Source organism: Cuculus canorus, chromosome 1 (assembly GCF_017976375.1).
Source record: "Cuculus canorus isolate bCucCan1 chromosome 1, bCucCan1.pri, whole genome shotgun sequence".
Classification (NCBI taxonomy): domain Eukaryota; kingdom Metazoa; phylum Chordata; class Aves; order Cuculiformes; family Cuculidae; genus Cuculus; species Cuculus canorus.
Window position 1 is genome coordinate 101,333,168 of NC_071401.1, and position 13,355 is coordinate 101,346,522.

Genomic DNA, 13,355 nt, shown 5'->3' on the forward strand with positions numbered 1-13,355 from the left:
TTTAATACTAGGGTGGGAAGTAAAAAAAAGTTGCTTTCAAAATGTGCAACTTCTTAGACAGTCAAGCCTGCACAGTATGTCTGTATGCAATCCAATGCAATATATGAAGTTTGCATATATATTTTCTACTAATGTTTATGCTGAAAGTTCACTTCTTTGGCAGATAATACAGTCAACTTCATGCAATATAGCACGTGTTTAGACATCTTAATCTCCTTGACTGGTTTTTTTTTTTCAGCTACACTGACACAGTAATATGGATTGTGACTAATATCAGTGTTAAGCTACTATTTCAGAGGAGACCTCAAAAGAAATAAAAATGTAGAAAATCTCATCTAATATGAAAAATAACTTTGGTTACATCTTAATTTACTTAATACAAAATGTGAATTTTAAGAAATTGCAATGAAAGTAGATGAAAGCTATAAGCCCTCCACGTTTTCATTAAAACTATAGTATATATCTCCCTTATGATTATTTAGGCTTTAAAATACTTTAAGTTTAAAATAGGTGTGGAGGATGATTTGTGTCATCTTAGCACAAATATAGTGGAGTGTGCCTCTGACTCTACAGAGTTCACTGTCTGAAGAAAAGGCAAGTAGTAGACAAACTAATCTCTTTCCACAAATATGTTAGACATGCAGAACTTAAGCACTATCCAAAATCAAAGGATTTTTTTTTGGTTTTAGGATTTGGATCTTTTAATGTCTTTTTGCAGTGCATCTCAAATTCAGCTTAAATCACAGAGCTGTTGTTTTGTGAATATATTCTGGTGGGAAACTTGCCTTCAGGGCATCTAAGCATGATGTTTAACCAACGTCTTATCCTCTCATAATACAAATGTTCCTGTTGTACAAATATACAGCTGAGTGTGGGTAACTGTCAAGTGGAAAAGACAGCAATATAAATAAACTTAAGAGCTCTTATGGACTTTATCCCATCTTCACACACGTTTTTACTGTAGTAAAATGGTACACATTTTGAAAGAAATTATGACTGTTCAAGCAATTAAAAATTCACAATAAATTCTTTTTATTAAGATCTAGTTTGGTCCTTATATTCAGAGCAAAAAAATCTCTGACACATTAAACATCCATAGCTATGTTAATAACATAGCAGTTAAATATTTTTAGAGATATCTAACAATGTTAGATAGAGATATCTAACAATTTAATCTTTTAATTGGTGCTTTAAGTTTTTTTTTAATCATAAAGCAACAGAAAGCTAGCAATTACATATAACAAAAATTCTAAGTGAAAAAGAGTATCATACTTGAAAAGTGTAACAACTTCAATATTTAACATCTATGATTATTTTCTTTTTCTTCTCATAGCATTAAAAAAGATAAACAAACTTAAATTCCCAAGGTATTAAAAAAAAAAAAGATTTCTTTTGAAGCAGAAGTTCTATGAATACAAAGTAGTTCTTTGACTATTACTGTATTTTCTTCTAGCATTCCACTTCTTTTCTGGCAATCAGTGGTAGTTAAATTATGTTATAGCTGTACTGTAAGGACTACATTTTATAAAAAGATTTTTTTTTTGCCTGTGAACATCTCTGATAATATGGATAATGTAAGACTTTTTGTCTTTCTGTTCTATCAATTTTAATAAGCAAATTCCATCCCTTTTCATGTAAAAAAAATTAGTCTTTGCAAAGAACACAGCAAACACAGCTGGTTTTAGCCTCCAGCAAGAACGTACCCTATCACTTACAACTTCATCTCCAGGATTTGAAGATAAATGGGTCTTACTCAGCAAATTACAGTACCAGCTTGCAGAACAAAGATAAATAAGTTTTGTGGGTATTAATATATACTGAAATTTTGGATATTAGTTTCTATTGGTGTGACTCCTACCAACTCCTGTTCTCAATGCATAAGATCTCAAAGAAACATTTAATTTCTTTTCCCTAACCTCTTCTGAACTTCAGAAAAGAAAATAATTGTTTTCAATACAGCAATACATGCTGAAGGCTTTGCTTTACAATTTTGGCTCAGAAGAAGAATCTGAACAAAAGATAGGCAAAAGTTCTGATTTTGGAATAATATGAGAAAAGGTTGCAGATAAATTCACAAGTGTAATTCTGCAGCTTTTTCTTGCCTCAGATATATGGTCACAGCTCCAAGAAGACTAATATCCTCATGGCTCTGCTTTCTGACTATCGCATTTTGTTCTTCATTTTTTAGGTTCAACTAAAAATCTAACCAGTCAAAGCTGTAGACATAGATTAAAGAATCTTGTAATGCACATGTTGGTACAAAAGAGGTAGCCATTATAGAATTTTTGATCCTTGGAATGAAAATTTTACCTTTGGAAATACCTTCAAACTAGTTCTGTGATTTTGTTTTCCTTTCTTGGTTTAAATTTATTGTTGCTATCCAAGCTGGTGCAAGGATCAGGAGTTAGAAAGTTACAACCATTCTTTCTCAAATGATTCTGATCGTTAAAAATGTGCAAACTTCTGATACAGTATTTTTCTTACTGAGCTACAAAGAATTTTACTTCTATCCTCAGATATGTATTTAAAAAAAATACAGGAATATGTTATTTTTGAAGCTTCCATTCTCTGGCAAATATATTGAAATTGTCAACTGCATTCAAAAGTTATCAGAAGACACAAATTGATGGAGATTTGAGCAGGTATGGATACACGTACACATGGATAGGCAGTGTGGTCATAAGCTATAGGTTGAAAATCAGGCAAAAATGTTATTCCTGGAGAATTCAGTACATAATATAATTCCACAGTCTTTTTCTGGAGATTTAAAGAAACAGTTTAAAAGCTGCAAGTAATGATTTTTAGTCCTGGCTCAAGTAGCTACTGGCAACCTTTCCAGCTTTTTCTATGGAAAGAGCCTACAAAGGAAGAAGATGGCTATAAATACCCATAATTCTCCTAATTTAACTTTTAATGATGCAACATAACTTTTCCTAGAACTAACAATAAGTACCAGAAGCAACTTTAGAAGCTGACTTTACCTTATAGTTAGCTCTCCCTCAGAACATGGTCCTGTTCCAAAACACACATTGTACCTGAAAAGTTGTTGATCTATGGGCTGGATAAGCAGCCAGTGAGGTTGGATTGAAAACTGGCTGAATGGCTGGGCCAAGAGGGTGCTGGTCAGTGGCATGAAGTCTAGGTGGAAGCCAGTTACCAGTGCTTTATCCCAGTGTATCCCATATTTGATCCAATCCTGTTCAGCATCATCAATGATTTTGACGATGGGGCAAAGCATACCTTCAGCAACTTTATTGATGACACAAATCTCAAATGAGTGGCTGATACACCAGATAATTGTGCTGCCATCCAAAGGAACCTCGTCAGACTGGAGAAATGGGCTCACAGGAACTTCACAAAGTTCAACAAACGAAAGTGCAAAGACCTGCCCCTGAGGCGGAACAGTCCTAGTCACCAGGATATAGCTGGTGGCCACCCAGCTAGAAGAAAATTCTCTGGGGTCCTGGTGGACACCAAGTTGGACATGAGCCAGCAATATGCTCTTGCAGCAAGGAAGGCTAGTGGTAATAACAGCAGAGCCCTTGGTCACTCAAGTATACTCTATTTGATACTCTAGTCTTGAGAATTGGTTGTAATCAGGTAAAATCTAATTTTGAATAGATATGAAATTATTTGAAGCCTAAGGAAAGTTATTCAAAGGACACAAGAACTATTCAGATGGGAAGTTTATTCATAGTTATTGTACATCAATAAATGTTATGTACTTTTGAGGTGGGGTACTGAAGAAGAATGAAGCAGACAGGATTTTGGCTTCCCTTAGCTGTTGCGTGGTCAGGGTCAAGTCAATCTTTCTGAAGAAAAGGAAGCTTATGTGACCCTTCACAGTGAGAGAGGCTGTGCCCCAAGCAGTCTCTTGCAGCCCATTGGTGAGGGCTGAAGGGACGTGAGACAGCAGGAGAGCACTTGCAGCAAGAGAGTCTGCTCTACGGCAGCAAGAGGTGACAGGAACAAAAACCTTCCACAGCTACACAGATGGGATCATATCAAATTTATTTCTACCAAAACAAAAGTCAATTAACTGCTTGACTGAGAACAAAATTAAGGACATCAACTTGCCCTGGAAGAAAATTGTGAGTGTCAAGGGGACTTATTTCTATTTTCTGCACTTAGTCATTTTCAGCCTCTGTATGAAAAAGTTCATCATCATAGCTTCTCTTCTAATAAAACAGTTTCTATAGTTCAAAAACTCTAATTTGTCTATGTAATACATCATAAAATGTACACACAAAAATTCAAATACATATATATACACACACACCTGTAGCATTGATATAAGCTATTTCTATTTTTCATTCACTTTGATGCTACTGGTGATTCTAAAGATGTATTTTTGTAAAAACTACTGATAATAATGATGTTTGGTATCATCTTTGGTACGAGTGATGATAAGAGAAAATACCATGCATTAGATTGTCCCTCTTTGCACATCACTATATGATTTTAAGCATTGGTGACAGACATTCATCTAAAAAAAAATATGTAAATGAGATCTGCAAGGGATTAAAACTTTCCCAGAGGTTAGTCTACGCTGTCTAACACTGATGAAATTGCAAAGAGCTAAGGTATACAGCTCCTTTGGGAATCACCTTTTTTTCTCTCACAGGACTAGAACCTTGATGCTATAGAGAAACTAGAATAAAATCGTCTAAAATATCACAAATTGGTACTTAAAATCTGATAAAGACTTCACTTAGAGGCAAGGACACTGATGTTAGAATAGCACTTTTGCAAGTGCTGCCAACTAAAATCCCTAGTGAGATATTGGCCTACATAAAATACTACATCTAAGACTATGCTACTCTTCCTTCAAAGTACGATTCTTAAATACATAATTATACACCTAAGTAAAATGTGAAATATAAAGATGGAATTGCTGACTACAAAACATAACTCAAAAAGTAGGAAGTAAAATTGTGTATGCATAGGTATAATCTACAGTAATGTATATATGTATATGCATACATGAATAGATTTATACATACATTTATTTAAGGCTAAGTTTTATAAGTGAGTTTGCTGAGCATTTCTCAAAGTCAGTGTAGGGTTCCATTACTAAACTCTTCAGATAAACATGGAACTAGCTGCAAACACCTAAGCCTCAAAGTAGACACTTAACGCATCATCCAAGTTGACTAACTGATATCAGAATTATTCTGAGCAATATTAAGCATGTTATACACATTATCTATCAAGTTTTAATAGAGTAGGTTCATGGTTTTGTAACAATGTTTTTATATATATTACAATAATAATAATATACTATTTCAAAAGAAGATAACCATACTGACTCATGAATATGAACATTAACGTTCCACTGATTCTAAGTGTCTTTTGATATACTTTTAAAAATCGCCTACAGAATATTCTTATGATAGGAATTTCACAGTGTCTTCAAGCTTTGCAAAAACAGTAATTTATTTCAATCTTTTCCGATGACAGAGTAGCTTATTACACATTCAAATTCACTGCCACTTTACTAAGGTCAGTATTGGTCAGACACTCACACGGAAACACAGTTATCAGTATGGTTTGTCTTTTAATATACAGGCCATTATCTTTATCTGGCAAAATTTTAATTTGATTCTAATGTTCTAATAGTTTAATATAAGGCATACTGAAAATATTATGTTAGAGGATTTAGCACCTAATTTTAAAATGGTAATGGTGACAGTGATTTAATTTGGAATTTTTTATAAAAGAAAGATAACAGTATACTTCAGATAAAAATTTGAAATCTCTTCCTTACATTTGCTTTATAGAAATTAAAATTATCCATAATATATCAGAAATAACCATCATGTTAGGTTTGTTCAGAATGAAATAGTTTTGATTTGTCATGTCAAATTATAACATTATGTTGGGCAGCACTAAAAGTTTATCAATTAGTTACTGATATACACTCACTTTTAACTACTATACCATTTTCCCTAAAATAATTCCAAGACTTATTCATACATTTTTAAAAAAGCACAACATTTCTATGGATTTCAAAGCTTGTAAATTGGCCTAATAGAAGGCTGTATGCTTACTATGTTAGGTTGAATCAGTAAGATGGTAGCTAAATAAGATTATCCAAAGTTGTAACCTTATTGGACACAAAAACAAATACTTTTATTACATGTGTATCTTGATGCACATGCAGAGATAGTTTGATATGGCCTGAAAACAAGTAAGCAACTAAGTTAAGTAAGCTTACTACCGACAAATTGGCAGTACAAGGCAACTTAAAAATGTATAGCAGGCGTATCACAAATACTATATGCCTTGTTACTGTCATCATCTGGGTTGAAGAGTCACTGTTTGTTTTGTACTTACAGATGACTTTATTACTATAAGAGGTCCCATCTAAGGGTTTTGAATCAAGTTTTTGCTGATAACAGACTGTGGAGTCTCAGGCTTTGTCAGTTAAAGAAGATATCAGTTACCTTTATTCAACTATACACATTACTATACTACAAGTAGCCAACAACTCATAAAGAGAAAAGACTCTAAATTTAACTTACCTGTAATAATGTTGGGCTTTGGTGGCATGCTGAACTCATACAACGTTGGCTCAGAATAACCCAGTCTATTGGCAGCTGTAATCTGTACTTCATAACCCATGGTCCATTGAAGATGCTCTAAGATGATGTGGTCTCGACTACCCTGCACTTTTTTCTCTAGCCACTGGTCTTCCTTATCTTTCTGTAAAAATTCAAAGTATAGTTTAAATTCACAAAATCTATTGTATTACTAGTCTAAACTATATGTCTATGTGATGCACAAAAATTATGAAGTTTCATTTACAGAGAACATTCAAATGATTTACATGAACATTCAAATAATTTAATTTTGGAGTTCTGACCACTCAGGCCTTTTGTAATTTTGACCACTCCTAATCATGTTTCAACAACGTAGATTTAGGGATTTTGTAGGCAATCACTTTTCAACTTTTGGCTTCAATTTATATTTTGCTCAAATACTCATGTTTCTCTTGGCGAACAGAGAAATAATCATTTGCAAATTCTGCTAAGAATAAATTCTGTAAAAGGTTTATTTTACAGTAGATGTTTCAATTACATATTGATCAATGTCATTTAAAAGAAACTTCCCATTAAACCAAACTTGAATTGCCCATGAATGCAGGCTGTCCTTGTATCATACATTAGTTACATAATAAAAATTTATACTAACCGTATTCAAAACAGATTGCATGCAACAATATAAACATAATTGAGAATGTATGCAGTCCTATGTCTACACTGGTGAGAGGACACACGTAAATCATTAAGATGGTGTTTCAGATTAAAAAAAGGGTCTCAAAATTAAGATAGTTACATCAGACACCTGTACAAATGAAGACTTCAGATGCAATTTTAATTCTGGCATTTCATAAATTTGGAATGTTTACCTTTGCAATCACTTATTTTAGGGAAAAATACATTTAATTATTCTTTATTTAAATGATAATTGCAAAATAAATAACAGGCAAAAAGAAAAAATATAGTGTCAAACACAAAATCCATCTTATTTGAAGGAGTATCAATAACAGTCAGTAAGAATACAGACAGTATGATTCTCTCAAATTACTGAGGCACAATACAGCAGCAAAATCTGTGTCTAAGAGCCAAATCCTGGCCCCTCAAATCCAACCCATACAGCAACACAGAATAAACCTTTTTGGAAGAAAAAGTCCTTCAAGTATAGAGAAGTATAAATTTTCGCTGGAGAATACTGTACTTCTTAGTAGCTTATATTTTGGGGTTTCTGCTGAAGCATCTTGCTCTTGAGCAATACGAGCGTCAAAGACAATAGTACCTAAATTAGACAGTTCAGGGCCCAATTATGCTCCTTTTGCCTGGTGGTTTGTTTTTTTTTCTTTTTTGTAAGCATTCTTCAAAAAATAGACTGATACTATAATTCTTTACGTGCACTGCTGCACTAACTCATTTGCTATTAATGCTAATTGAGATTTTTTTTCCATACTGACTTTATCTTTCCTCAAACTCTTTCTTGCTTCATCTGCACTGGCATTGATACTGACACATGACAGTCCTGGGAATGATTAAAATACAACAATTGAAATATACCGGGGGACTCCAAAGAGGTTCAGAATCACAGAAGTAGAAAAAATACACTGAATTGGAATAAAGTTTCAGGCTAGTATGGTTCCTGAAGTTGGAAAAGACAGCATTGCAGACAGATATATGAATATACTTTGAAAACAAACTGTAGAATTTTATGTAAAGAGTACAATGAGATTAAGATCTGGAAGGAAAAGTATTCAGATTTCTGTGTGAGGCCGCTCTTCTGCACACAGAAATGTAACAGGATTCCTGCATGTCACACCGGAGAAGTCACAGTCTAACTTTAGCTGAAACAGAAGTCAACTGGCAGGATTGAGATAAGTGAAACAAAGTGTAACCCTGACTTCGAAGACGTGAAAACATTTTACAAAGAGTGACAAACACGAGTTAGGATGAAGAAGAATAAAGAAAGGATCTGGAAAGCAAGTTATCTTCTTCTAAAGATAAACAAATGAGGTCTTCCAGAATACAGTCTGCTTTTGGCATCTTAAAGAAAAAAAAAAAAAAAAAAAAGAAATGCAATGCCCTTCATTACAGCTGTTATTTCATGTTAATTTTCAATTACTTTTTACTATGTATAGCTCAGTAACATGTCCAGACTCTTTTTACTATTAGTCTAGAAATAGAAGGAGAAGAACAAGAACACAAACCAGGAATCTGTCAGTTAAATCTTTCTACAAATCTCCCAGTTTATACTAAGACTCTTTAATTGGTAGCTTAAAGAGCAGAAGCCAGAACTACAGAAGAAAGCTTCATACCTTATTAGGCTGTTCTATTATTAATATTGCTTGAAATTTATTGAAAGTTCTACAACAAATGAAAGAAACTTCTAAATTGCAAACTATAGTCTAATTTGAGAGGTGAGTTAATATGAATATCTTCAATAATCACTTATTATTAGAAGCTATATTATTAATATCCACCATCAAATGCACACTGTCAGGAACTGCAATTAGATCTGCAGCCCCAGAGACTAAATTGATTTTCTATGTTCATTTGGTTTTGTTCTATATAATGCAGAAATACTCCTTTATGGAAGGTCACTGATGCTGTGAGACTAACAAATGTCTAACAATTTCTGAGAATCTTACTGCCCACTTCCATTACTCTTAAGACTTAAATTCACACTGTCCTCTTCCCAGTATAAGTCTGTAGTTGAAATAAATTTGCCACAATGCCACAAACCAATGACACTATAAAGAAAAATATATCTGTTCCTTAGTTGTGTGTTTATTGGCCTTAAATATAAGCATCAGCCAATTTTATTTCATAAGTGTGTAAGAGCTAGATGTGTAAGACAGCAGTAAGTAACCGAAGCATCTAAATACACTGACAAAAATCAAGCAAACAAAGCAAAGTGAAATCAGTCTACCATGACTTGGCTGCTTCAAAAAACAGGGGGCGTATGTGACAATACTGGGAAAAAAAGCCAATCCACTGTTTACTACTCTAGAAAATAACACCTTTCTCTCTCGTCAGTGGTCATTTAACATTTTACATTCTCTGGGAACTCATGAAAAGTGAGGAAAAAAGATTAACCCCCTTCAACCCTTTCCCTTATTCTCCACCCTCCCTAAATTGTTCCACTGACCATTCAGTTCAAACAGACTCATTATTATGGTGGCCCCCATGATAAAAAAAAAGGGCAGGACATGCTGTACTATCTTGAAAGGTGGCAAGAAAAAATATTAAGAAATCCTCATAGAAGACAATCTGGCAGTTTAAAGCAATGACTTCAGAAGAATTCATTTCATTAGAATGATGCTTTGTGGGTCTGGGTAACAGAGACGAAATACTGAACAATGCAAAATGAGGCTGATATAGTATATACTGTAAAGTACTCATAAAGTCCAAGGATCTGGCAGGTAAAATAGAACTCAGAAATGGAAAAAAATTGAATTGTTTTATGGTAAGCATCACTGAGTGGGAGTAAATGAGTAATTATCTCCTTTTAAGTTACTCATATTTACATATTAGTTTGTTCTAGAACCTATCATAAAGCAATAAAATCAACACAGTCTTCCATCAACATAGTCAAAGCAGAGTGAAGCACAGAAGATTTAGAGAACAGTGAAATCAGAATAACTGCTGGTTATTCACTCAGGCTACTCTTAAAAGCATACCAAATTTTTCTCAATGATTTGGTGTTAACAATTTTCTTTGGTTATACTTAGCTTAGGAAAATGATTTTACATGCCGGGTTTAGCACTTGGACAATCCCAAAGCTATAATCAAAATGTTACCTTGTAGGAAACATCAGGAAATGTGACAAAAACTATTTAGAAAATAAGGACTTGTTCTTTCCTTTTTGATAACACTAAAACAGTCCCTGCATTTAGCTTCTCAAGGACTGCCTATTTCCATTAAATACAGTCCTCACTATCTTGTGTTTTACAAGCCTAAATGTTTGATGCTATGTGACCAGGCTCTTTTAGACTCTCAAAATGGACACGTAAATCTCCTGTTACACTTTGGTAAAATGGCTTTTTACTGCATCTATTCAGCTAGAAGTATTAAAATCTTCCTAAAAGAACACAAAAAAGTTATTAGAAAACATAGTTTTGAACTAAATTTGTTGCTTTAGCCTGATCTATAGTTACTTCTTCAACTTAATAGTTTCTAAACATAGTATATCAGGAAAGGAATGCTATTTCAGCTATCTAAATAATAATTTAAAAATATATATTTTTTTTTTAGAAAAATTAATTCCACATTACAGAAAAGCCCTTTTTCTAAATTCATCAGATTTGAAAACAGAAGACCAAATCAGACTTTAACTGATAGAAGATGAATAAACTCTGTAAAATGGCTCTTAAACAACTGATATGCATCCTGAAACTCATAAAATTCCTAACAATTTGTCAATTATTTGGCTTTTTTTAAACTGAGCCTGGGACTCTAGAAAATATGAAACATGATCAGATAATTAATCTCATTTAAAATGAATATGGAACACTGGAATATAGATTTCTATCTCTAGGATGCTATCTATCAGTACAAATGCATTTATAACTGGTTAATAATTTACTGTTCAAATAACCCTTAATTATGTAAATTTAATGTCTGCTAATATACTGCACTTTTGAAAGATGAATATGAATGTTCCACATTTACCATATAAAACCCAAGAGAATATAGTTTTCCTGCTAGAATGAATTTTCAGTTATACCTTTAGGAAGAGAATGTTGCCTTTCTCCCCTCCTCCCCCTTTTTTTTAGCAACCTAGTCACAAAAGAAAGCATAAATGTATCTTCTTTACTTTTGTAGAGTGTAAAATATTTTGTTACATTTTAAATAATATGAACAGTCTTCTCTACATGAAAAGCAGATATTACTAAGCAAAATCCATTAACTGAAATACTTACACTTCTGTATTTGACAATATATTCCAAAATGGGGGCACCTCCATCATCTTGTTTAGTTATGCTAAGTTTAAAACTCTTGCCACTTCCTGGCTGTCCATGAATTGATGGGGGGCTTGGCTCCCCTAAACAAGAAAATAACAGTAGATAATAATAATAATTCAGCAATAAGATGTCTTAAATTACAGCTGGGAGCTTGCCCACAAGATTATTAATCACAATCTTTAAAAGCAACATGATCCTTCCCAAGCACTGTGAAACATTCTTAATAGATGTGTAAAATGTTACATATGCCCTAATGTAGATTAATTATCTCACAGAAGGAAACAAAATTATGTGAATTATGAAAGAATTATTTGGTTCTTTGAGACTTTACTTCAGAAAAGATTTAGTCATCAATTCAGGAAAGCTGCTAAGGTGCTACCGACACTGAAGTTTAAGAACAATACTATCTTATGGGAAAGCATCTTGAACATTAAGTATGAGCTTTAGTCCTATGTGCGAGATCTAAATTGTTAAACTCATATTAGGTAAATTAACTCTTTGATAAATGTGCCAAGAAATAAATAGATATTTTTAGAGTGGTCTATATTAAGAACAAATATAAAAATAAGATTTCCAAAAGCAATACCAATTGTCTCTGTAATGAAAATATAAAAATAATCTTAACTATACAACTAAAGTGTTAATAGTCAGCTTAATCTACTTTGGGAATGGAAATTCACAGACTCATTATCATTTTTATGTGCAATACCTATTATAAAGTTTTGAATCAGATCCTAAACAAATATATGTTACCATATTGAAGTCTTATCTTCAAAATATCTGTAAATTTGCACCCACCTAGAGAGATACAGTTCCTTTAGATATATCTGTAATATTTGTGTTTATCCCTTATTAAAATATAGATAAATTGATTTAGATCTTCACATGGAATTTGCCTAGGTTTCTGTCAGATAACAAATAATTTCTATCAGTTTCTACTTCTTTTCTATCAGGTATAATGTTCCATATGAATAAATTATTTTATCTGTCATACAATATATTTAGCATATGCATATGCTTTAATAAAAAAGAAATTAGAAAGCTCTCAAGCTACCTGTTTTGGACAGAAGAAAGATATCAATAAGAACACAATATAATAACATGAAAATGTTTTTTGTTCTTTGTAATCATGTGACTTTTACTGTTCATTCCATTAAGGACAGTATTCTTAACTACACTGAATAATGCCTTATCCAGAAAACAGTTCAGTTACAACAGATTTGTGAGGTAATACTCTAGATGAGTCTAGATAATGGGATAAATCCTCCAATTTAACTTCATTTATGCTACTTGGGAGTTTGGGGAAGTAAGATGAACAAAACATGATTTCTGAGAAACAATGCAAAGACTCATGTTATACATTGGGAAGTAAAATATAAAACATTATTCACAGTGAACCATACTTGGCATTATTAACTGATCAGGAGATATCATATCCTAATAATGATTTACATATTTGTTTAATAGCACAACTATTACTCACGGACAGGTAAGGTCTGGAAGATCTCAATTTTGCTATACTCTCCCTGCCCTTTTCCATTTACAGCAGCTACTTTGATTTCATAGGTCGTATTTGGTTCCAAATTGCTGAGAACAACCATTGCTGAGGAAAAGGAAGGAAAAAAAAAAGAAAAAATTAGATGATGTAATACATTTTCTTTAAACGTCAGGCAATTTAATGTGTTTGCCTCACTTGCAACTTAGATTCTCATTTTTTAATACGCCAAAATAGCTTTCTTGTTGAGTCCTAATAGTCCCTTTTTTTACTATCTACATAAAATGATTGTTGTGACCAAGCAAGTTGTGCTTCTTAAGGAATGTAATGTCAGTATTTCTCTTGCCCAGAAAAGCAGAGGCTGTA

The 13,355-nt window shown here is 33.0% G+C and overlaps 1 protein-coding gene across 1 annotated transcript in view; it reads right to left on the minus strand.

The window, feature by feature from the left end:
• The window catches only part of NCAM2 (neural cell adhesion molecule 2), a 271,224-nt gene that overhangs the window by 23,694 nt on the left and 234,175 nt on the right, over window positions 1–13,355 (minus strand). The window contains exons 14-16 of the mRNA XM_054061402.1: window positions 12,978–13,097; window positions 11,453–11,574; window positions 6,525–6,705 (exon numbers count right to left, since the gene is read on the minus strand). Coding sequence (XP_053917377.1) covers window positions 6,525–6,705; window positions 11,453–11,574; window positions 12,978–13,097 — 423 coding nt within the window. The remainder of the gene's footprint in view (window positions 1–6,524; window positions 6,706–11,452; window positions 11,575–12,977; window positions 13,098–13,355) is intronic.